The sequence below is a fragment of the Saccopteryx leptura genome, chromosome 11, assembly GCF_036850995.1.
Source record: "Saccopteryx leptura isolate mSacLep1 chromosome 11, mSacLep1_pri_phased_curated, whole genome shotgun sequence".
NCBI lineage: Eukaryota > Metazoa > Chordata > Mammalia > Chiroptera > Emballonuridae > Saccopteryx > Saccopteryx leptura.
Genome location: NC_089513.1, coordinates 54,361,448 through 54,388,494, shown reverse-complemented (window position 1 = coordinate 54,388,494; position 27,047 = coordinate 54,361,448). Strand labels below are relative to the sequence as shown.

The 27,047-nt window shown below is 38.4% G+C and overlaps 1 protein-coding gene across 7 annotated transcripts in view; it reads right to left on the bottom strand.

Annotated features, from left to right (window-relative positions):
* The window catches only part of ARHGAP28 (Rho GTPase activating protein 28), a 240,942-nt gene that overhangs the window by 51,020 nt on the left and 162,875 nt on the right, over window positions 1–27,047 (bottom strand). For 6 of the 7 annotated variants that reach the window (XM_066352930.1, XM_066352932.1, XM_066352936.1 and 3 more), the window contains 6 exons: window positions 20,737–20,814; window positions 12,722–12,811; window positions 4,770–4,854; window positions 3,895–4,037; window positions 1,178–1,343; window positions 994–1,085 (listed from right to left, as the gene is read on the bottom strand). In XM_066352930.1, coding sequence (XP_066209027.1) covers window positions 994–1,085; window positions 1,178–1,343; window positions 3,895–4,037; window positions 4,770–4,854; window positions 12,722–12,811; window positions 20,737–20,814 — 654 coding nt within the window. The remainder of the gene's footprint in view (window positions 1–993; window positions 1,086–1,177; window positions 1,344–3,894; window positions 4,038–4,769; window positions 4,855–12,721; window positions 12,812–20,736; window positions 20,815–27,047) is intronic. The other variant, XM_066352933.1, reaches the window with a different exon arrangement.

Below are 27,047 nucleotides of genomic sequence, written 5' to 3'. Positions count from 1 at the left end.
CAGGTGATATTAATGTGTGTTGGGGACAGGCTGTGGGCAGGCAGGATCCTTGTAGCCTGGGGCTTGGTTTTAGGACTAAGCCTTTCCCACCTTTTTTGATGTGGGGTAGTACAATCCCATCATGCCTCAGATAAATGACTTTGTATCAAAGACTTCCCTATTTGTATATTGGATTAAAGGTTTTGGTTTCTGCACTATAAAGTGGGGCAGACCGGGAGCTTGCTCTCTCAGTTCCTGAGATTAGCATTAGAGAGGAGAGCAGAGAAAGGCCATGTGGAGGAGACCAGGAGAAGCAGCCAAGATGGCAGAGTGCTGAGTGAGAAGCCAGTTTGTGCAGAGTTTGTGCAGGGAGAGGAAGGAGATGGGGAACAGAGGTGAATAAGTCTGGTGGGCTAGAAGAAACCTTTGACTCTAGGAAACTTGGATAAGTCAGTAGCTTTGTGAGCACTGAACGAGTGGGTTTTGGAGCCCAGTGTGTGTTTTTACTTGCCCGCAGGGTGCAAGCTAGGATTAAAGATGATGGCCCACCAGTTCTTGGCTCCATTGTTTCATTACCATCTGTCTGAATCTAATGCGAACCTGCATGGGCCAGGCGGCTGTGATGGTGGCCATCAATATTGGCTTTACAATAAGCCATTTTTTTTCCTCAGACAGAAAATCAAATACATACAAATAATATTTTCTTTAAATACTGGAAATAGATATAACCAAAGGAAGCATGTGACAGGGCATCTGTGTCCATCACATGATACTTTATAGTGAAACAATGCAACAGGCTCTGAAAGTTGTTCATAGCAAGACAAACTGGTCCAAGTACTTGTGAGATGTCAGGGGCTTCATGGAAGAAAGCTAAAAATCACCAAGGGCCTGAGTCCTAATAGGGCTTGGCTTTACTGTCTTTAAATCTAAAAGAAAATTCATGAGCAGGTTTACAAATAGCAAATCACAAGCATGAGGCTCTATTAATCTCCCATTCATTAACATTGTACTCACTTTCTGTAACACAAGGGGGACTTTCACTCCAGGGTCCTTCTTTCGGTCATTGTCCAGGAGGACTGTAAGGGGAACTCCAAAAATTCCATTGTCTTCATTGTAACATAGTTGAGAAAGAAAAAAGAATTAGAAAAGCCCTCTCATTCTAATGGGTGAATATGTTAAAATCAGTCTTCTTAATTACCTCTTCCTTTCACTTTCTCAGTTTTGTTTCTCTTCAGTGGAATTCCAAAGGCATCAAAAAAGGCCGTCAATTCAATTAGAGAGAGGCGGCGGATTTTCTTCATGTCTTCCGCAGAGAGATCTCCTGCTTCAGTTAGGCCAAATCTGGTTTTCCGAACAATAAATTTCTAAAATACATATTAAAGTTACTGATTTTTTATGGCAAAGGAAAATTATTATACCTTCATTCAAATGCTACCTAGACATTCCAAATCTGTACAACAACACATGCTATTTGCACACACACACACACACACACACACACACAAACCTCTGAAGAGCATACTGCATTATGGAAAGATTACGGATATGAGCTTTAGAACATCTGCAGGTTACCACTATGCTAAATTTGAAGCAAAACAGTGGTCTGAGTGTGACTGCCATCACAACTGTAAACAGTGCTTTTTTTGAAGACCATCTTATCAACAACAATCACTCCAGGCCTCACATGAAATGTACACACCATGAGCACATGTGAGACAGGAACACATACTGTAGAGCTTTCAACATGCTTTTTATTTAGGACCATCAGTCCTTCAGTTAGACATCATTTATTCTCTTCTGCATAGTTAAAAGATTGTAATTTCCAGATTGAAACTGATTGCAAATGTTTGCTGAGACATAGTTATTCTACCTTAAAAATCAAATTTAGGTGATTCCAAATAGTCTTAAAAAAGATAAATGCCTAGAAAGTGCCAGATAATACTACTATCTTTTGATGACAATGATAATTGTTATATTCCCTATTTCCATACTAGAAAGAAAAATATACTGGGACAACAAAAAACCCTTCAACAATCCAGAAATATTGTGAAGAGTATAAGATCTTTTGAAAGGAAGAGATTCTTCTTCTTACTACATACTTAAGTATTACTACTAGTACTTATATATAATAATAAAATATAATTATTTTATAATGAAGATATAGTTAGTATGTAATTATATAAATATATAATATAGCACAATTATTATAAATGTGTATATATTTATATATGTGTGTTATCTATATATAAAGTATATAACAAATACTTTGCTCTCAGAAAACTTGGCATAGAAAAAAATATTAAAGTAGAAAAGTAGTTATTTAAATTATAAAGCTTTAAGTACACATTCTCCAAAGGGGTTGCTTAAATTAGAGCTTCCTTGGGGATTAAAAACTATTCACCAATTCATTCATTCATTCATTTATTCATCCTTTCAACAATTGCTCCTTGGAAATCAAAGTATCTAAAAGTGAAACAACAAACTGTAGAGTGTGGTTTGAGGCATAACTTATGTTATTAAATACTCAGTTATTTAATCTTTTTTTCTGAGACCAAGGGCCCATATAACAGTAACACATAACAATAACAATTCAATAAGAATGCAATTGTTTATTGAGCAATTACTGCATACTATACCCCATGCAAAGTTCTTCCCAGAAGGGAGGCTCTCTTGTACCTTGGGTGAGCCAAACCTCAGGAGGAGCCATACACAGGGATGAGAGGACTGGGGTCCGGTGTTCTCCTTTGGACAGCTCTCTCTAGAGATTCAGAGGGACACCCTCTGGAACTAGGGTCCTACTGGATTCCCTCTCTTGCTCTAGAATGCCACTGTGCCCTTCAACATAGAGGCTGCCTAGGGACTAAGAGGACTTCTGAAATTGACTCACATAGGTTTAAATCTTGTTTCTGCCATCTGTTTCCTCAGCTGAAATATGACACCAATCCCAGGGGTGATTACAACTGAATACCCAGAGCAGTGCCAGGCTCCTAGGAAGCAGACAGCGAGTCTTATAGTTCTTGTCCTGCCCTTTTCTTCCTCTCCATCATGGGTGTTTGGGAATATCCAGGCCCCTGGGGCAGACTCTGCCTGCTTCTGGTTGGTTCATTGTGCTGCCTGCCTTGATCAGCACAGACCATTCAGGGCTCCATATCATGAACTCTTCACAATTGCATTTATTGAGTAGCAAAGAGCTCAATGTAACATAGTTTCTGTACTGGGTTTTTGGGGTATTATATCCTAGATATATATAACGAGGCTTTCAGGATAATGAAGTATGCAGTATCACTTGCTTATCCATAATATAAATTCTTGAATATGTTTTTGATTAATTTTTTTTAATTTTTTTTAAAGATTTTATTTATTCATTATAGAGAGGGGAGAGAGAGAGAGAGTGAAGGGGGGAGGAGCAGGAAGCATCAACTCCCATATGTGCCTTGACCAGGCAAGCCCAGGGTTTTGAACCAGCAACCTCAGCGTTTCCAGGTTGTCGCTTTATCCACTGCGCCACCACAGGTCAGGCTGATTAATTTTTAGTGTCTGTCCTATAAGCTTATATTTCTTGTTATGACTGTGACTTTCTGCAGTATTCCCTTCTGAAATGTGCTTCTCAAGGCACAAGAAGGTATACAGTTAGAATCTGCACTAACCTATAAGTAAGGTATAAAGTGCAGGAAAGCACACAAGCCAGGTGGAAATCCTATTTCATTTACACAGCAATATTCCAACACGTATCCTTACAAGTCCTACTCAACCCAGGCTGCCAGGAAGAGCAGGCCGGTGTGCACTGCACAATAAGTGTTGCCTGGCCTCAACCCACCTCTGTGCATATATAAAGACATTTTCTTAAAAATCCTTGTTTGTGCAATGGAGAAGTCACAGGAAGCTAGTAGAATAATCACGAAAGGTTCTACTTACAGTTAAAACATAGTCTTCTTTCTTAAAATCTGACTTCTTAAATTTATTTCTCTTTGGAGAATCTGTAACCATTTCTGAGTAAGACACTTCAAAGGACAGCTCTTCAGCTTCTGGCGGAATGTGCTTTTCCAGATAATCATCATCTAAGGAAAAAGGATACACTGTTGAATCTCTAGTACGCCATTGAATCAATCAGGACCATTTACTGTCAAATAAGCACAAACTATTTACCAGTTCATCCATAAGCATGTTAGAATGTTTACAACTTAAAAAAAAAAAAAAAGAAGGCACTGGACTCACCCAGAATGATTTCAGTTAAACAGTAATGCAGTATCATCAGACTTGCATATGACTAAATTTCTATAAACGTTATCTAAACAAATTCTCTATTTAACATGTTTTCAATTTTAGATTTTTATATGTTTCACAAAAGGCATTGAGGATAATTAGAGAAAAGATCAAAAATGGGATATTTCTATATAGTATTACTGTATTAAAAGTAAGTCTATCTAGACCAAACGCTGCTGCTATTGGGGAAGCATAATGGCCTACTTCCTGGCTTGCTCGTGACTGCCAAGCAGAGCCAGATTACCAGTGAAAGAGGCCCCAAATCAAAGACGCTACCCAAGTGAGCAGTTTCTAACTGATACGGTGGCAGCGCCGTCTGCTTCTCGTGTGGCTCTATTAGTTTTGTCTGATGTGACAGAACAGGGGGGTTGGAGGTGGATGGAGTACATGCTGGAGTGATAGAGTCAGCAGGGGGAGAATAACACAGATTCCATTTCCCTTTTGGAGATTCACTGCTAACTTAATTGATCGCCAGCCCCAAAGCAAGAAGACATAGTGTAAGTTCAACAGCAGGTTGTGCCACTCACCACTCACTGAACTCTGAATGGATCGTCCAGGGTCTGCCAACCCATTGGAATGAACTGGTATATCTGGAATAGTCTCAAGGATTGACTGTGAAACAGAAACGATGAACATAAAACATTTACCACAAATACAATCTACCCGACATTTCAATCTGATTTATATTTTGTAGTATAAAAAAACTAGAAGCAATTCTTGATTTCATAAAGAGAGTGCATCTAATTTCATTTGTTTCTTCATTCAGTTCAGACCTGTAGAGCCCACACAGGTCAAGGTAAGCATGCCTTTTTAACTCTTAAATGTCTGTTGCTCATATTTTTCCTAACATATAGAAATTACAATGCGTGATGCCACATAGTTTGACAAGCATGGCATTTGTTATTCTCGATGTACTTGGTCATATATTCTGTTCATAAATTCTGACTCATGACATAACTAGGTGGTTACTAAAAGAAATGCTAGAGTCAAACTGCTTGAATTTTAATCCTGTAAAATGAAGATGAAAGCAGAGCGTATTTCAGAGAGTTATTATAAATTTTAAATGATTTATCCTATATAAAATCACATGAAACAATATCAGGTATATAGTACTATATAAGAGTTAGCTACTATTAATATATTATATTAACATATTAATTTCTTCACTATAAAATACAGTGATAACAACTACCAAAAAATGTTTTCTAGATCAGTTTCCCCTCTTAATACATTTACTACTTTCTTCACTGAGATCCTACTAAAGCATTGTACATCCTGCAATACTATCACAAATTGAGGACTTGTCTTTGTACATCCATGAAGAAAGTTATTGCTCAAGTTGGATGGGTACTAATAAAAAAATTTCACACAAATCCTACCATTTCTATCAATATAAATGTTAATGTGGGAGTTACTTGTGAAAGTGTGTGAGGGTGAAAACCTAATTCTCCTATTTATTTATCAATAACCAAACACCTGCTTCAGGAAAGATGTGTTGTTTATGCTACAGATTACACAAAGGAGTCTCAAATTCTGGGTCTGTGTTCTTTTTTTCCCTATTTTAATTTATAGGAGATGACTTATTTATTGTGTAAATAGCACATGACTAAATGGCCAATTATTAAAACATAGATGCCTAATTACATAATTGATAGAAGAATAAAAACAAACCGGTCTAGGCCCATACAGTTCGTTGTGAGGTAGATTTTTGGTGGCTCTAAAAACTAACACTACAGAATAAAGATTACCTATACATTAAAATCATTTAAAAGATGTGGACCATTTTTTTTTATGGTTTTCTTAAGTTTTCCAAAGGGAAATGTTTTATCAAAGTTTGAAATAACTCTCTTATGGGACAGAACACGCTTAAAAATTCAAAGACATATATGTAGTGCTTAAAGCTGATGGTTTAGCATACTTTAACCTACTAAATGTTAATTTCTTAATCTGTAAAGTGGAGAAGCTAGCCTATCATGCTGAATGAGTACTTGCTCTTTGTAAATTATTTTGGAAGATTCTTGGAGGAAGCAGAAATTTAAATTGTGACCCTTGCTCACGGCTATTTATAATGAGGAGAATAGAGTAACATTTATGAGCATAAACTATAATCAATCCACTGTTAAGAAGATTTCGATAATACAATTTCTATAATACAATAAGTGTGTATGTGGCCCAGCAGGTTCTCCTGGAGAGGTGGCTGAACTAGCGCTGGAACTCAGGAAGAGATGAGAAGGACTTACAAAGGCACAGCAGGTGGGCAAATGCACTCAGGTCAGACACAGAAGTATAAATTTCAGTTATGGGACTACCGAAGCATTTCAGCTACAAGGGGTCATGGAGAGACTAGTTTGCCAGAAGTTGAGGCACAGTGTTACAAAATATGAGAGATACCCGAGTCAATAGGGTCTGTTCCAATTATGGAAGGCTTTGGAAGCCAGGTAGAGGAGCCGAGACTTAAAGTCATACAGGTTAAATAGAAACAGAACAAAATAAAGGAAGAATAACAATCATATGTTAAAATGAGAAAGATGTGGAGAAAATGAATATGGAAGACAGCTCACTAATAAGCGGACCTTGAGTTTTAAAGCAGATGGAACGAAAAGGCTGGTGCTTGGTATTTAGTTTTAAAACATCTATTTACACATTAAACATAAACGCATCAGTATAATTTTAGAAAGTTTATTAGTGATTTTAATCGATTTAAAGAATACATTTCATTTGCATTTAAAACACACTCCCCTGGCTTGTCCAAAATAGGTCCTACCATTTCCTTATGTGTCCAACCACATTAGGGCTTCAAATGGTAAAGAAAGACAACATTTTCCAGCCACTGAAGCTTGTTCTGCTGCCAACTCTTACTGCACGAGGATTGGAGAGTACCTTATGAGGGGTCATTATTTTAAGTTCCAAATTACAGAAGGTTTGCACTACCTGCTGAAGTTCTCTTAAAGCTAGTCTTTGATTATCTGATATTTCCTTCACATTAAAGAAACACCATACCAAACATTTTTCATGTTCATTACTCAAAGGGGAAATTTACCAATTCAAGAGATGTTTCTGACCTTCCCAATTGCCTGCTTGGTTTTAGTCTCATGTTTGAGTCCGTGTCCTATCATTATGTCTTATATTCTATGTACCAAAGCTGCCTGTGTTTGAGTCGATATAGATAATAAGCTCAGAATTGATTAATCCACATCTTGCAACCACTGTGCCAAATTCCTCAGAGATGAACTTAAATAGGCCACATTCACTGACAAAAAATGTAATCAAATTTGAAATAAAAAATATAATAACAATAATAAAAATCTATCCAAATGTGAATTTATAAAGAAATTCTGTTGACATCTTGGATCAAAAATTAAATCACTTCTGAAATTATAGACTAAATGTTAAAGACAATGAGAACATTAAATTCTGAAAATCCATGAATATAGTCAAAGTACTCAGAAATTAACTCTAATAAAAATTAGAATGATTACAAATAAATATGTTTATAATTCAAAAGACTAGAAAAAAATTATCCAAGTAGACCCAAGAATGGATGAAAAAATTAATAAGGATTAAATAAATTAATATAATAGAAAAAGGAGGCTTATTTAATTAAAGGAAGTGAATTCTTAAAAAATTATTGATATAGGCAACTATTTAAGTTCTGATTGAAATTTAAAAAACCCATAAATTTTAGGAACAAAAAAGAAGCAATAGCTATCTGCACAGAAAACTTAAAAATTAAAAATCTAAATAAGTGTGTATATATATTTGTATATAGATAGATAGATATATAACACAACATATACTGAAATTCTAAATGAAATGTATGCTTTGCTAGAACAAATATATATTACCAAAATTCAAACAAGTTGGAGTTGAAGAAATTAAACCCTCTGAACCATATCTATTGAAAAACTAACCAAAGCATATGCCCACAATAATGCCAGGTCTTGGATGTTTCATAAGCAAACTATAATACAGATTTATTTACAAGTATAATATTTTATAGACTATTTAGACTAAAGTTTAATAACTTGCTCTAGAATACTGAAAAAAGTTAGAGTTCTCAACCTATTTGTATCAAGATTAGTATAGGTCTGGTTCCAGCAAAACAAAATTACACAGATACACTAATTCCACTTATTAGGCTAGTGGTTAAAAATGGTAAGATAGTAGCAAATCATATTCTGTGGTATATTGAAAGAATAATATAATACAACAAAGAGGGTTTATCTAAGCAATGAAATTATAGTTCAACATTAGAAAAATATATCACTGCAATTTCCTAAAGTATTGCTTAAATAAGAAAAATAATATATTCACTTTAATAGATAATGAACAATCATTTGATATAATTCAACCTCCATTCCTGAAAAAAGCAAGTACAAGATTCAGAAATCTAGATTAAATATTCTACCTAATGATGACACTTACTTAGAGAATTTATGAGAAAATTAAAAACTTATCTACATATCTCCATAATTATTACTCAATGTTACAAGTGATTATGTTTGGTCAATAAGAAAGAAAAAGAATTAAGATAAATTTAGCAAATAAAACTTTCAGTATTTTAGATAACATTGGCAGAAATTACAAATTTAAATAAAAAATTCTTAGAAGTAAAAAATTTTTTTAGAAAGGAAGCTATAATAGATACTTTTGTAAAACACCCAAATAATTACGTTTTATATATATCTGCAAAAACAAACTAAAATATATCATAAAACCCTACCATTTAAATTATGAAGGAACACTATTAGGTTCTTAGTCATTAACCAGGGAAAAGATGTATATGAAAAAAAATTTAAGAAAAAAAATGATGAAGTTATTTTTGAAGGATAGCTGATATAAATAAATGGAAAAACACAATCATTGTTTCTTGATGAGAAAACTCAGTATTTTAGAAAGTGAATTCTTTCCCTGACATTAATCTTTAAATTCAATAAAATTCTCACTGGAATCTAAAAATATCTTATATTTTATTATTATTATTGTTATATTTTATTGATTGATTTTAGAGAGAGGAGAGAGAGAAAGTGGGGGTTGGGGGACAAGCAGGAAGCACCAACTTGTAGTAGTTGCTTCTTGTATGTGACTTGACCAGGCAAGCCCAGGGTTTGAACTACTGGCCTCAGCCTTCCAGGTTGACGTTTTATCCAGTATACCACCAAAGGTCAGGCAAAGATTTCTTTTTAAATGAGTATTAATAGTCTTTTTGAAAGTTGATCTGGGACCTTGCTCAATAAAGAAGCAACCATCTGCTTCTTCACCACTTCCCTTCCTTCTTCTCTCCCTCTGTCCCTCTCTCCCTTCCCCTCCTGCTGCCATCACTAGATTGGTTTGAGCACATCAACACTGGGTGCTGAGGATGGCTCCATGTAGCCTTTGCCTAAGGCACTAAAAATAGCTCAGTTATGAGCATGGCCCCAGATGGGCACAGTATTGGCCCCAGATAGGGGGTTGCCAGGTAGATCCTGATTGGGGCACATCTCTGTCTATCTCCCCTTCTCTCACTTGGAAAGAAGAAATAAAAGTTCATCTGAAAGAAAACATTTCAGAGAAGAGCAAAGAAACCTTTGATGCAGAATAATGAGGGTGAACTTATAACAGATTTAGAAAAGAAACTATAGAGTCACAGTAATTAAAATGGACCTCATGTTTATAGAGATTCTATATATCATAAAGGTTCAATTCAAACATGTAGACAAGATGAAAGAGTGAAAAAAAGTATTGGTCAAGATAAAGTTAGGTTACCTACTTTATACTAGTCCACACATGGCAAATTATCAGGAGTCTTGGAGATGACAGTAAAATGTCCCTGGAAATTTATCTAGGCAGGAGAGATTTACCTTTACAGACATCATGGTCAGGATTGCTAAAGCCCTCACTGCCACTTCACTGAATTACTAGAAATCTTACTATCTATATACAATAGGCACCAAACAAGGGTGCCTGTGGTACCTATAACCAAGAAGCAAGAAAGGCAAATGTGTTTATCTCTTGGTAAGATGTTCTAAATGATTTTCAATACAGGTACATTGCCTGACCTGTGGTGGCGCAGTGGATCAAGCGTTGACCTGGGATGTTGGGTTGTCGGTTCAAAACCCTTGGATTTGCTCAGTCAAGGCACATATGGGAGTTGATGATTCCTGCTCCTCCCCCCTTCACTCACTCTCTCTCTCTCTCTCTCTCTCTCTATCTCACTCTCTGTCTCTCTTCTCTAAAATGAATAAATTTTTAAAAAATTTAAAAAATACAGGTGCATTAAGGATTAAATTGGCATCTGTGTGCTATTTTAGCAAATAACCTATTTGATTAACATTTCTAAGATATTCTGAGTAAAAAAAGCAAAGTCAGTTGTGTTGGAGACTGGTACCAATGAGATATTTTTTAAAAGATATTTTTTATAAAAATTTTATTTATTTCATTATCAGCATTCAATTAGTTTTCAGGAAACAAAATAAAAACAAAACCAAAATCTGAGTAATTAACTTTCTCCAGGAAGCTCTTTCTCTCATTCTCACCAAAGATCATTTATTTCTCTTACACTCTCAAGTTTTCAAGAATCCTATTTGCTGACAATATGTGTGTGCTCAGTAAGGATTTGTGAAATAAATGAGAATCAAGCAACAATATGGAGGAGTTAACACAAAAGAATAAAGAATGAAAAAACATGGCTAGCATCGGTTTTATCAGAAGTAAAATTGTGGTCATGAACAGAACTGCCATGGGAAAGCCTCATAAACAAGGTCTAACCAAACAGCTCTTCTTTAGTAATGCAATTGCGCAAGCATTCTGCTTCAAATTCTGCTTGCTGTGTGCCTGGAACCATACACAGTCCTTCGCTGTGGGCTTATACAAAATGCAGGGGGTGGGAGATTCAGCCAGAGAGGCAGATGAGGGGCCAGACCATGTCAGGAGCTTTCAAACTAACTAGCAGGTGGGGAGGAATGACTCTGGGCTTTTAGCAAGACTTGAAGCTGTCAGAAAGATGAGTTTGAGGGGTAAAAGCTAAAGTCCAGGAGATGACTTCAGGGGCTATTTCAGCAATTCAGAGAAATGATGCTAAGTTCCTGTACTAAGGAAGTGGTGACAGGACAAGAGGGGGCTTGAAATATTGTAGAACTACCTCACCTGATAAAATCCTCAGGTCTCAGTGATGGGCACTTAGAGGGGGAGAGGGTAGGTGAAGTTGAGGCTCATATTTAGGTCTTGGGCACATGGGTACCACCAGCTGAGGCTGAAAATAAAAGGTCCTAGGCTGGAACCTAACTAAAGCAGGAATCCCCAGTCCCAGGGGTGCAGTACAATTGTGCTAAATTCTGTTATAGGGAACTACTGACGTCCAGTACTTTCCAGAGTTTGTAAATGATTTACTTTGTTTTAATAAATAAGGTGGACGAAAGGTCCTTATTGGCGACATATCCATTTGCATTCCAATGCATGGTCTTCAATGGGTAAGTAGGGGCTGAATTTATAGCCAGGTTTTCAGACATTGTAGGTCATTCTTAGCCTATCCATCCCAACAACTGTAGTGTTATTGATATGTTACTTATTGACAAAAGTCACTCACATTATTTGATGTGTCACATGTGATCACTGTGCAACAAAACAACTCCATAACCAAAAATCTAAAAACACAACAGAGAAGCTGATTTTCATGGGGTTAATCTCATTATCTCCCTGAACAATGGGGATAAACTGGGAGCGTGTTATGCATGTGAATGTCAGCTATCCTATGCCTCAAAATGGGCAGCAGAGAAAGCATTGCCCTGCAGGGCCATCTGATGTGCCCTCTCCATCTGCCTGTCGGAAGTGCTATCTGCTGCTGTCCATCAACTTGCCATCAGAGAACTGGCAACTGCATCTAAAAGGATCTCCCACTCCCTTCTGGGCCGCTCTATCCGCCCTGCCAGAGCACCTGCATGGAGCACCAGGCGGCGATCCCCCGTGAAGGTGGGACAAGGGGGAACGGTGAATTTTAACAAAGAAAAGTGAAACGGGTTCTGTTTGTCACCTAAGACCAAGTGACGGACTTTGTGTGAAGTGAGTCCTGAGACCTAAGGCTGGAAATGTAGGCAACAGAGGAATTACTTAAATATCAGGATGAGGAGTTTTAATTTATTCTGCAGGTTAAGAGACTTCTGGGTTGAGACGGCAAAATTAGGCCAGTTCATGTGTGTGAACTCAGGTAAAAGGACCGAAGTTATATAATAAATCCCTCATGCCTCACGCTGTAAACAACGTCCTTTGGCGCCTGGTTGCAGTGGTGTTAATTTATGAAGTCCTCTTCTAAACTGAAATCTCTTCAGGCCTCAGCTTTGAGTCTCCTTCTTCCTAATCATTAGAAAGTTGTGGGGTCTACTGCCAGCTGTGGTTCTCTTGCAATCTTAGTGTTTTTTTTATCTGTTTTAAAGAAACTGCTTCTTTTTGCCTTACACTTGCAATTTGCCCTGACATGCAATTGTCTTGGCATGCGATGACTTACCCCTGGGCTACTCCCGGGAAGCGCAAACTTCCCTTCTTCATCCTGGGCCCCATCTGACAAGGTGGCACTGCTGAGAGAAGCATCATCTGGCTAAACGGAGAGATGAAAGCATCATTCTTATTCAGGCAAATACTTTCTAAGGTATTTGTGTATTCTACTATGTGTATATATTTAGATATCTGTGGCAGGCGTGAAGTTATGACTGCCTGGGCCTGGATATCTGCATCCAGCCCCCGGGGATCATTGTTGGGAGCCACCTAAATACCCCAACACCGGCCTCTGTGGCAAATGCCTCTGTTGCCTGCCACAAACTCCATTTTTCTTTTTCTTTTTGTGTGTGACAAGAGAGAGGAACAGATAGAGACAGACAGGCATAAAGGGAGAGAGATGAGAAGCATCACTTCTTTGTTGCGGCTCTTTAGTTGATCATTGCTCACTTTCTCATATGTGTCTTGACCAGGGGGCTACAGCAGAGCGAGTAACCCCTTGCTCAAGCCAGCAACCTTGGGCTCAAGCCAGCGACCATGGGGTTATGGCTATGACTCCATGCTCAAGCCAGTGACCCCGTGCTCAAGCTGGTGATCCCCACTCAAGCGGGATGAGCCTGTGCTCAAGCCAGCAACCTCAAGGTTTCAAACCTGGGTCCTCCATGTCCCAGTCCAATGCTCTATCCACTGCTCCACTGCCTGGTCATGCAAACTCCATTGGTTTGTTCTCTAAACAACTTGACCTCCAGGTCCTTTTGCAGCTAAGAGTGATCATGTGACAAGTGTGGCTAATGAGGCATAAGGGTAATAAAATTACCAAGAGTGCTTCCAGAAGAGCTAAGGCTTTCTAGAACAAAAAGAACAAGGTCAGCTGATGCATCATCACGACTGCACATGATGAAAGCTCAGAATGTCAAGCATCTTGTAGGAATAAGGAGGAGTGCCAGGGACAGCTCAGACGGGGCTGGGCCATGCTGAGGGGCACCATGTAGCCGCTCTGTCAGACTTGGACCACATCTCTTAGGAGTGAAACAACTCCTCATGTTCTATTATATGCAGCCAAACACAAACTGACTCATCTAATCTTATTCTTTAACAGACCCTAAAGCTACCCTTTTCAGAGATTATAATTCAGTAGCAATAGTAACAAGTTGTTTTTCATTTATAAAGCTAGAACTAGAAATTTTTTTAATTAATTAATTTATTTATTCATTTTAGAGAGGAGAGGGAGAGACAGAGAAAGAGAGATAGAGAGAGAGAGAGGGAGAGAGAGAGAGAGAGAGAGAGAGAGAGAGGAGAGATAGAGAGAGAGAAGGGGGGCAGGAGCTGGAAGCATCAACTCCCATATGTGCCTTGACCAGGCAAGCCCAGGGTTTCAAACCAGTGACCTCAGCATTTCCAGGTCGTCGCTTTATCCACTGCCCCACCACAGGTCAGGCTAGAACTAGAAATTTTTGCTTCTGTCTACAATGGCTTTACTGTAATTTAAGACGTGAATATTCTTTCCTTTACTAAAGAAACCTATTACAAAATTGAGTATGTTTACTTATGAAAACATACACTATTTTGTCTTTTAAAAAGCTGTCATTCATCTTGCTTGGCCGTATTTTCTAAATTTTCTATAGTACTGTGTATTACTTTATAAAATAAAGAATAATTTTTTTTTAATTTATTGAATTTAGAGAGACAGGGAGAGAAAGGGAGAGAGGGAGGGGGACAGAGAGAAGCATCCACTTGTTGTTTCACTCAGTCATGCATTCACTGGTTGATTCCCATGTGTGCCCTGACGAGGAATCGAACCCCCAACCTTGATCTTTCAGGACACTGCTCTAACCACCTTAGTTAACTGGCCAGGGCCAAGAAAAAATATATTAGGCCTGACCTGTGGTGGCGCAGTGGATAAAGCGTCGACCTGGAAATGCTGAGGTCGCCGGTTCTAAACCCTGGGCTTGCCTGGTCAAGGCACATATGGGAGTTGATGCTTCCAGCTCCTCCCCACCTTTTCTCTCTGTCTTTCTCTCCTCTCTCCCTCTCTGTCTCTCTCTCTCCCTTTCTCTCTCCTCTCTAAAATGAATAAATAAAAAATTAAAAAATATATATTAAAGAAACAAAAAAAGTATAAGAACTAGTAAAAGAAATTTAAGTCAGAATGGTGAATTGACAGCCACTACATCTCTTTCCACCCCAAATCACTAAAAATGGTGGAAAATATATTTTTAAAGGAATAGATATTTAACAGTACTTTAAACCAGCAAAGAATTCTGTAGCAGATCAACTGATACAAAATTCTAGATAAAAAAGAGAATAGAATTGGTTGGATACAATAAAAACCTCTCCCTAAAAGCAGAATTTAAATAAGAACATTTAAAATTTTTTAAAGGAAGTTTGTGGTGAGGGAAGAGAAAAATAAAATAATATAGATTATACACAGGGTAGGAAAAGGCTACAGGCAAATAGTTAAAAAACATTTCCAAAAAAAAAGAGTCAAGAATATCTCTTCCCTTTAAATATGTAGCCAGTACTTAAATTATAACCTGAGGAATCCCCCGCAAAATGCAGCCTACATAAAATGAACTAACTGTGTTGGGGTGCATTGGTTTTAGGATGAGTATGGTGGTCTACGACAGAGGGACTTAAGAGGCCACACAAAAGACAGGGAAGGGAGAATGAAAAATAATGTCAACTTTGACTGGAAGTAGGAAGTTACGGTTCTTCATACCTTTTGTTGCTTTTGTATTGAGTGATTATTAACCTACCTGCCTCCTTCATGCCACTTAAAGTATATAGCCCATTCCCTCACAAAAACGTACAATCAACTGTTTGGACCTTTTGAGAAAAATCGAGCTATGGTAGAGGAAACACACAGCCATCTCCTATACTCATCAATCATAAGCCAGTAACTCTGCAGAGAACTTCAGGAGCCCGGAAGTTCCACCCGAGCGTGTGCTGGTGTCTTCTGTCTTGTGGAGCCCTTTCCACACCATGCTTTCACAGATGGTTTCTTCGGTGGATCCTTGGAAGATGGGTTATGGTGGAGGAATGGGGAGCCGAACAGGAAAAAACAACCAGTTTTTGTTGTCTTCCACAGTGTCGGTCAGAAGCTCTCCCTGTACTGGAGGCAAACCTAAAACCTGCGGATACTTACTGCTGCCCGAGGAGAGACCACACACCGCCCTGACCAGGCGGTATTCGCACTCAAGCAGACATTTCACACTGCTGGCGTCACATGCTGCCTCACGTTCCAAAAGCTGACATTCTCCACCCAAGATGTTTATATTTGGAAAAACTAAATTTTTATATCTTAGTTGATATTGAAATACTGAGAAAAAAATATTTACAAGGTACTCTGTTATTTTTCTTTTATTAGCTCACCCATAAGGACCAAAATTTAGTAGATCACATCCTCCGCTTAGGGTACACATAAAAAACTAGTAATGTCCTGGCCGGGTGGCTCAGTGGATAAAGTGTTGTCCTAGAGAACTGAGGTTGTGGGTTCGAGCCTGGTCAGGGCACATATGAAAGCAACCAGTGAGTGCACAACTAAATGATACAACTAAGTAGATCAACAAGTTGATGCTTCTCTCTCTCTCTCTCTCCCTTCCCCCTTCTCTCACTTCCTCTCTTCCTCTTGAATCAATGGGGAAAAAACCCCCTAAAAACTAGGATTTGTTGTTTCTGCTTTATAGATTTTTTTTTCTTAAAAAAATTAGAATTCAGTTATTTTTTAAAAATTCATTTATTAAAATAGCCCCTGTTGAATTTAAGAGCTGTGAGTGACAGGGCTGTGAGCATCTGTTTGCCGATAATCTAAATTACACTGCATATTTACCCGAGAGAAATGAGAATGTACAACCCTTTATATTACATGAATATTCATGGAAGCACTTCTCAAAATAGCTTAAACTTGGACACAATCTAAATGTCCATCAACAGATGAACAGATATTCCAATGTAGTATATTTATGCAATAAAATAATAGTAATAAAAGAACCAAATTTCTGGTATAAGCAACAAATAGAGGAATCTAAAAGTTATTATGTAGGAAAGGAGCCAGATACAAAAGTGCATTTTATATTTACAATTTTTTTTTTTTGTATTTTTTTTCTGAAGCTGGAAACGGGGAGAAACAGTCAGACAGACTCCCGCATGCGCCCAACCGGGATCCACTCGGCACGCCCACCAGGGGCGAGGCTCTGCCCACCAGGGGGCGATGCTCTGCCCCTCCGGGGCATCGCTCTGTTGCGACCAGAGCCACTCTAGCGCCTGGGGCAGAGGCCAAGGAGCCATCCCCAGCGCCCGGGGCCATCTTTGCTCCAATGGAGCCTCGGCTGCGGGAGGGGAAGAGAGAGACAGAGAGGAAGGAGAGGGGGAGGGGTAGAGAAGCAAATGGGCGCTTCTCCTATGTGCCCTGGCCGGGAATCGAACCCGGGTCCCCGGCACGCCAGGCCGACGCTCTACCGCTGAGCCAACCGGCCAGGGCCTATTTACAATTTTATTCATATGAAAGGTGAATCAAACTTAAGGTGTTAGAAATCACAGCAGGGCGTGCCTTACAGGAGTGGGAGGACAATGCCCTGGAAAGGGTCTGGGAGAAATTTCTGGGTTCATGGTAATATTTTATATTTAACTGATGGTGGTCTCATGGGTACAAACATTTGTTAAACTAATTGAATTATATACTTAAATGTATGCATTTATTGTTTGTAAATTATACCTCAGTAAAAAAAAAAACCATCAGAATAATTTGATTTCTTTAAAATAATTTTAGAGAGAGAAAGAGAGAGAAGGACAGACAGGGATAGACAGACAGGAAGGGAGAGAGATAAGAAGCATCAACTTGTAGTTACGGCATATTAATTGTTCACTGATTGCTTTTTCATGCGTGCCTTGACCAGGGAGCCCCAGCCAAACCAATGACCACTTGCTCAAGCCAGCGACCTTGGGCTTCAGGCCAGTGACCATGGGGTCATGTCTATGATCCCATGTTCAAGCTGGTGACCCCGTGCTCAAGCTGGTAAGCCCACGCTCAAGCCAGTGACCTTGGGGTTTCAAACCTAGGTCCTCAGCATCCCAGGGTGAAACTCTATCCACTGTGCCACAGCCTGGTCAGGCTGATTCCTTTAAAATAATTTAATTCTTATCTTCACTGTGATTTATGGATTGCTGCTATGAATCAAGAACCTATGGCTATACGAATGAGAACATCAGAGGGGAAAAATTTGTTCTTGGGGAATAAGAATGTTTGCAAAAATTTACAGAAAGTCTGAGACAAGATAAAAAATATGCAACATTGACCAAGAGAAAGTTATTAATTTCAAACATAAAGATGGAGAAATCTAGAACACAAAGGAAATCAATTAACATAATAATAAATTTAGGTGATATTGAAATACAATTCAAGCAAAGCAACAACCATTTAATATGTGTTCTAGAGGGGTGAGGCACAGAAAATGGGGAAAAATAATTAAAGACATAACAGAAGACAATGTCCAAAAACTGAAGAAAGAAAAACAGTCCTTAGATAGAAAGGATTCCCTGAGCTGTGACTAGGATAAATGAAATAAAAGGTAGATACTTGTAAAAATTCTGAACTCCACCAATAAATTCAAAATAAATTCAAAATTTAAAAAAATTAAAGCTAGGGTAATGAAAAGTAACTTAAGTCTATTTATAAAGGCATGAGATCCAGGCAACTAAAATAATAAAGAAAAATAATGTACTGAGTGTCCAACAGTCACTCTTGAAAAACAAGAGACTGTCCAGAGAACTAGGGTGTTTTATCAGTAACGGACATTCAGTTAGCACATGATCCTAACATGAACATCAACAGGGCATACATATTCTGCTGACCATCTTGTAAGTTATACTTACAAGACAGCATGAAAATGTTAGAAGTTCATGCTAAAGTTGGCATTACACTGAATTGCAGTTGCACCATCCTTGGTATACTATACTCCTACTAGTTTAAATCAAGGTATTAGATTTCCTTTTCTAAAAAGAACACACCGATATAACTGTTAACAGATGGTGTTACTATATTTTGCAGTGAACTGTGAATTAATAGCAAGTGTATCTATTTGATTTTTCTTAAGGCATTAGAAATAAACTAGATGGACAGCCTTTTAAATAAACTAACACCTCCATTGAATAATTCATTTATGTCAACTGCACACACAGGAGATGTCTTATCTATACAAGTAGTGATTTGTAAAGTAAGTTTGTAATGACTGTAGATTAGATCGCAAGTCTTGTAAATGCCAAGATTTAGTGGCACTGGTGATTCAGAGTCAAGGGTCAACCAAATAAATACGTGAATACACTAGTCCTATATTGTAGGTACTTACTGCAAAGTAAACATGTTGGGTATTAATAAAATCATAAAACATTATATAGACTTCTTTTAACAGGCTTATTGTGTATAACTGACTATGACTAGAATGGCTGGGTCTGTGGGAGGTATATGCTTAACATTTTGAAAAGCTAACAAATTTTTTTCCAACATGGATGGACCACTTTACATTCCCACCAGCAATAACTGAGAGTTCCAGTTGCTCTGAATCCTTAACCAGTTGGTATAGTCAATCTTTTTAATTTGAGCCATTTTACAAGGTATGAACAGATATATCCATTGTTCCTTTATTTCCATAATCACTAATAATACTGAGCACCTTTTCATGAGCTTATTTCTTATCTATGTATCTTCTTTGATAAACTGTTTGCTTAAATCTTTTGCAAATCTTAAATGATGAACAAGCTTTTACCACTGGAAAACTCAGGGTATGTTCTTGAAAGAGGAAGTTGATTTTTTTTTTCTTACATTATGTGTGTGGTTAAGTAAAGAGAATTCAAGGTTGCAAATACCAGCATGAAACAGACTGTGAATAACTTTTAATATCAAAAAAGGAGTTTTATAAAAATGACTGGGGTTATATTCTGTGATAAAATTGAAGTTATATCAAATGACCAAGAATTCTTCTAAAACATTGTAGGGTCAACAAACATAACAACAATAGGAAAACAGAATCCTAGCAGCACCTATATGAGTAATGGCCAGTGAGAGATGTTCCAGGAATAATGCGAACTCTTATCCAAATCTACCTCCCTTGCCATCAGAACAGCACCAAAAACAAAAGTAAATGGAGAAAATTTTGAAAAAGAGAGCTATTATCTATTCTTTTCCTAATTCTAAGGGGAAAATGACAGAAGGGGTGACTAATCACACTGGGGTTCAGTATATGCTTGCCCTTTCAAAGTAAGTCTCTCCCCAACATCTCAGCAGGGAGGATAGACCTATTGGGATTCACCATTTTGCTTTATTCTATACAGAAGGAAGTTAGAAGAGGGATGATGAGGATTTAAAAATAAAAGAGAATATAGATTACATAAGCTCCACCAAGGGAGAGAACAGATAGCTCACAGTAGGAATGCAAGCAGAACCAAATGTAAAAAGAAGGATCTGGGATAAACCATAAATAAAGTAACTGTTCCTATTTGCAGGTTGATAGAAGCTTGCTCATTCTGTGGGGCTTGCCTGTGCCCTCCTTTGGGTAAGTGGGGAGTAGAGGTGGCTCTGCACCAACAGGGGAGGATGGGGAAGGGAGAGGGGGACTGGGCTGGGATGTACTTCTACAGCAGGTGCCTGAAGTTCACCCCACACTGGAGAAACAATTGGAAACCTAAGGACACCTGCTGCTGCTCCAACAGGTGGACCTGTGACTCAATAGAAATAACAGTTCTATGAGAATTTTTTTAAATGAAAGAAAAAAATGTAAAGGAACTAGACCTTTCGAATAGAAATGCCTACAATTATTGCTTTTCTGGGTATCTGTTTTATAGAGCATAGTTATTTGTAGCTTTAACTTGGGTTTCTTTACTGCTGAGTATCTTCCTATAAATCAGTTAAAGGCAGATACAAATCTTTGATTGTCCAGCTACCTTCATTATGTTGCATTGTGGTGAAGTTTTGTGTGATTGTCTTGAAAAAGCTTGTCTGTCAATCCTACCCCAAGTTGTCCTGCTATAACTTACCGAGGGACCACTTGTTTTGGTAAATACAGGCAGCTCTTTTTCTTCCTGAGTAGTATGATTGTCACAGGTATCACCTGGCTAATGAGAGAAATGAAAGTAATTTTTATCCAAGCATATATTTCCCAGTGTGATTCAATTATACATTATACTAGAACCTGTAGAAATTTACAACCATGTGGAAACACAGAAGGTTAGTGACTACATGTGCAATGTTAATGCCATTCATAATTATATTGATCCTCATAAATATCACACACTATAAGAGAAATTGGTCTGAAAAGCAGACACTGCTAAATGCCTGCCCAAATCCACTCTTCTTTTTGTCTTTAACTTATAAATATCATGATTTCATTCCAAGATGCTGTGTGTCTAACCCACACATGGCCAACAGTTTTTGCCCCTGGGCCAGATTAGAACGAAAACATTTTTCACAGGCTGGACGAAATATTAAAATTAAAAAATGTTAAATACAAAAATGATTCGTTTAAGTAAACAAAATTTTATTTTGTAATTTGTTTATGAATAAATGTAAGTGAAAAAAAATTTAATATACAATATTATTTTAATGAAAATATATTTTAATAACAATATAATTACATACTGTATAAATATCCAAACTGTATCACAATCAATCAAAACAATATTTAATTAATAGAATGAGCTTGAGGGTTTATCTGGCAAATAAAACAATTATTTTGTTTTAACAAATAGCCTGGACACGTTTTCAGTTATCAACTGCAGCTATTGTCTATGCTACAATGCCACTAGATTCAGCACACTTGACCACAAAAATAACGAATTGTTTGACCTTGGGTGTGCACTGACAAACTCCGCCTAAAAGAATGTGGGTTTCACATTGCCGCCGCTAAACGTCAAACAGTTCATACCGAGTACAGACGAGTACAAAAGTTGAATATCTTTATAATGGAATTTTTTAAAATATAAAGAAGTATCGTGAATCTATTCGACCAATTATTAGAAGTTAACGCTAGATAACCACGCAGAATTCTTTGCCACCTTTCACTATCTTCTTAAATATCTCGATTTCCAATAATCAAAGATGCTTCCGCTGCTGAGTAGCTGAGATTTTAAAGTAGCGGAGAATATTAAAAATTTAATCGCAGGCCACATAAACTCATTACGCGGGCTGGATCCAGCCTGCAGGCCGTATGTTGGCCATGCCTGATCTATATATAAAGACTAAGTGTTATCATGTGATGGTCACATCCAATGAGATAAAAGTAGAGTCGCTCTCGGTGAACCATTCAGCAAGGCTAATGTCTTTTTGTTGATGCGATCAGTTGGCCAATGCTTCTTCTAGATATGGACATGGTGCCTGTAAAGCCCAGACATTCTTTAAGCATTACAGTAGCCTGTATGCTAAGGGCAGTAGAATGAAAAGATCCTTGTGAAGAATATCAGCCTCCCAGTCTCAGATTTCTTATTTTGTAAAAAAAAAAAAAAATCTTTAAATTTAGGTCTAAACCATGCAGCTTATTGATAGAACTATGCTACTTTAATCTCAGACTTCCTGACTATATTTTTCAATGGTTTATAAATAAATAGCAAGAATAGTCAGGTTATTTTTCAATTATGAAATTGGAAATACATTATTTCACAAACACGTATGACTGAATCAAATTTCATTCTCAGTCACAGAACACTGGAAAAGCTCTAGTTTTTGTTATGCAGGAAGGGTATTTGGAGACTACTTTGACAATGATGGGCTGCTGTGTTGTAGGTCTTTTGCATATCCTCTAAGATTTTTAGCAACATTTGCAACAATGGCATTCCCAAAATAAGATAAAAACATTCTATTTCCTGATTAAAGCAACTTTTTTGCAAAATTAAATACAATGACTATTAATAAAATCACAGGCCCTGGCCATTGGCTCTGCAATAGAGGGTTGGCCTGGCATGTGGAAGTTCCTGGTTTGATTCCTGCTCAGGGCATGCAGGAGAATCAACCATCTGCTGCTCCACCCCTTTCCCTACTCTCTCTCTCTCTTTCTCTCTCTCTCTCTCTCACTCTCCCTCTCTCTCCTCCCTCCTGCAGCCATGTCTTGGTTGGGGCAATTTGGCTCCGGGTACTGAGGATGGCATCAAGGCCTCGTCTCAATTGCTAAAATAGCTTGATTGCTGAGCAACAGAGCAACGGTCCCAGATGGTCAGAACATCACCAGGTAGGGGGCTTTCTAGGTGGATCCTGGTCAGAGTACATGCAGGAGTCTGTGTCTCTCCCTCCCTGCCTCTCATTTAATTAAAGAAAAAATAAAATAAAATAAAAATCATAAACTTTTACATGCAACCTTAGAAACTTTTAGTTTTCATCTTGCTTCTCTGCATTTTATTTCCCCAAATGTATATGTATTATATTAATAACAAAAACCACATTATTTTGGAGTGGAAACAATGCTAAGGAGGCACTGCAAGAAAACCTGGGTATGAATGGGGACTGAGGGTGCACCACTCCCAATCACTCAAAATTAAGAAAGTGTGTATTTTTTTGTGTGTGACAGAGACTGAGAGACAGAGAGAGGGACAGATAGGGACAGACAGACAGGAAGGGAGAGAGATGAGAAGCATCAATTCTTTGTTGTGGCTCCTTAGTCTCCTTAGTTGTTTATTGATTGCTTTCTCATATGTGCCTTGACCGGGACGGGGGGGGGGGACTGCAGCAGAGTAAGTGACCCCTTGCTCAAGCCAGCAACCTTGGGTTCAAGCCAGCAACCTTGGGTTCAAGCCAGCGACTTTTGGACTCAAGCCAGCAACCATGGGGCTATGTCTATAATCCCATTCTCAGGACAGCGACCCTGCACTCAAGCTGACGACCTCGGGGTTTCAAACCTGGGTCCTCCACATCCCAGTCCAACATTCTATCTACTGCACCACTGCCTGGTCAGGTGAAAGTGTATATTTTTATAAGAACAAACTGCAAATGGCACTGGAAACCAACAAACTGTCCCCAAAACAGATCAGAAACTGTTAGAAATTCCTGGAAAATAAAAAGGCATTTATTTCATAACTGTAGAGACATTCTCAGACTAAGAACAGCATAAGGCAATATTGCTGGCAAGAAAAAAAAAGATCACAAAAAGCAAAAAGACAAACAAACAACAAAGCTAAGAGTGAATACTACAAAGGGCAGTAGGGTGAGGGCCAGGATAACTTACTCTATAGTGTTTCTCAACAGAGGCACCAGGCTGACCTCCCAACGCCTCCTTCATACTGAACAGCAGGCAGTAGCTATGTATGAACCAAGAAAAGCACTCTGACTGAAGTGAACCACCTGCCTTGGTAAGCTGTCGAGTGTTGGGACCAAAAACACTTTAATCAGGTCACTCTTTTAAAGGTTATTTCTCAAAGGATCACCTCCACAGAAGACATGGGTGGGAGAATAAAAGGAAAACATCAGCTTTGTCTAGGATATAAAATGGAATCATTCACTGCTCTCCCTTTGGCACTGAAGATGTGTGTGTGTGTGTGTGTGTGTGTGTGTGTGTGTGTGTGTGAGAGAGAGAGAGAGAGAGAGAGAGAGGGAGGGATATGTGTGCATGCATAGGTGTGTGTGTACTAACACATGTGAGCTGTTAAACTTCCATTCACACACTGTCTCATACTTTATTGACTTATAAGAATCTAAAGTTTTCCCTCTTAGTCAAGAGAGAGTTTAGAAAATCTCTAATGGCAGGAAATCATATAGCAGTGACACATACTAAATTATTAATTAATCAAACCAGTTCATTAGTAAATATAAATTAATCAGAAAAGATAATCACTCATTGGAGAAAATCAACATAAAAATGTCAGCCATGGAGAAAATTAACCTCTTGAAAAAGATGTATAGTAATAAACACTATGGGTGAAAGAAAGAATTGAGGGAAGAGAGGGCAATGTTATAACGATTTAATCATTTCAGAGGGATTTAAGAGGCTACTGTATCCATAAATCAGGAACTAACTATAACAATAAGGGAGAAATTAGTAAAAAAGGGAAGAGTTCTGTGGAATTAACAGAATAACTGCTGAATTAAAAAATTAATAGTAGAACCATAAACTATAACCACTCAAGGCAAATATTAGAAGTAGGGAACTACAAAATGGTGTAGACAAAAACTTTACTAGCATATAAAACAATCAGAAATACAGACATGTAAAATATAAAAGAAAACTGAAGATATATGTGAGTTTAATGCAAGCAAAAAAAGGAAAAATCGAGAAAATGAGAAAAATCCAATAATCAGAGAAATGATGGGAAGAGAATGTTTAGAACTGAAAGTAATATTTTTTAGAAACAAAAAAAATGGAGTGCTGCTCATAATTAAAAACATAAGAAAGATTTCATATCCTGATGACAGTTCAGGTCTCCAAAGCTAATAACAAACCTAAAAAAACTTCCAGAGATATGAAAATGAGAACAGGATACAAATAAAGAAAAAAGATTTAAAGAGGCATCAGGCTTCTCAACATTAACACTATATATAAAAGCAAACAGATTAATATTTACAAATATCTGAAAGAAATTCATTCAGGGCCTAGCCTTTTGAGACTCACCAAGTTAAGATTGAAACTTTTTGAATATAAAAATTAAGTATGCAGAGATATTTCTTGCCAGTTTTTTTCAAAAGATAAAAGGTGCAATCTGCTAAGAAGGTGTAATGTTTTGTACTATATGTGATTATGCAAATTAATATTTTTCCTATTCTCTGTTGTTATTCTCTAATGCTAGGCCTCATCATCTACCTGTGAGAAAGAACAGGACAGCTGGCCCTCAAACAACAGGAGTTTCGCTGCTCATTTCGCTTGTACGTTCAAGGGTCAGTTGTAACCTGCTTTCTCATTCTATGAACTTAGGAGCAGTTCAGGGCTGTGGCTGCCGCAGAACTTAAATGTTCTCTTCCATCTCTGTGAGAAGTTTCTTCATGGGCCTGGCACCACACCTGCCCCTTGATTAACCTTTAAAAGAGGATAAGACCTTTAAGAAATTAAAATAAAAGGTGATAAATAAAAGTGATGAAAGAGGAAATAAAATAAATCCAGACTAATCACAAGAGTCCACAGCTAGAAGTAGGAGCATCAATGTGGCTTAAGACCTAACATAAGGCCCACTATTGCCCTGGCTGGTTGGCTCAGTGATAGAGCATCAGCCCAGTGTGTGGATGTCCCAGGTTCGATTCCCAGTCAGGGCACACAGGAGAAGTGACTATCTGCTTCTCCACCCCTTCTCCTTCTTGCTTCTCTCTTTCTCTCTGTCTCTCTCTTCCCCTCCTGCAGCCATAGCTCGATTGGAGCAAATTGGCCCTGGGCACTGAGGATGGCTCTATGGCATCTGCCTCAGGTACTACAAAGAGCTCAGTTGCTGAGCAATAAAGCAATGGCCCAGATGGGCATAGCATCACCCCATAGTGGGCTTGCCAGGTGGATCCTGGACAGGTTGCATGCAGGATTCTGTCTATCTGCTTCCCCTCCTCTCACTGAATAAATAAATGAAAAAAACAAACAAATGAACAAAAAACAGTGTTTTGTGCTGCTTTGATATCTGGTAGAGTTGGGAAGGCCAAGAGTGACCCATTAGACCCCACCAGATAAGGTACTCCAGTCAGACAATGTTCCTTAGCTAAGGGACCAGACGCTGTTCTTTATCCCTGAGTGGTGGGTTCCAGTTCCTTGCCAGCCTGTGAAATTATTCAAATAAACCAATCACATCCTCCTGTGGGAACCAGGGGGCACCTCAAACTCTTGTTACTACAAAGCCCTCTTCTGCAACCTCTGCTTGTTTACTCTGCTCCCAAGTGCACCCCATAGGTGGCTCCGTGTGCTTTGTGGTGTCCTCCTCCCAAGGCTGTGAGAATATGTTGCTGGTGATCTTACCTGCCCAGTGTCAGCTGTCATGTGTTCAGCCATCCCTATAACCCTAGGGTAGGACTCCCTCCCTCTCCTATGGGGTGAAGAGAAGGCAATCAAGACGTAGGTAGAGTCCGGTGGGGGAAAGGCTCATAGAAACCCCTTATGTGGAAACACCCCAATGTCTACTCTGACTGCTCTCCCCTCTGGCAGAGGGGAGAGGCAGGAGCTGCTGTGAAGGGACATGGGGTAGCGTAAAAGAACAAACACCTGGAGTCAACTTCCTGTTTGGAGGTGAGGGAGGTAGGACTCTCTGCAGTGAGAGAGCCACGTGAAACCAGAGGACACCTGCTTCCAACTCAACAGAAAACAGAAAAGCCTTGGCCTAGAAAATGTGAGCGCTTTTATAAGAAATACAATAAAATTAGAGGGAAAAAAAACTAGAGACAAAATCTGCAAAACAGGATT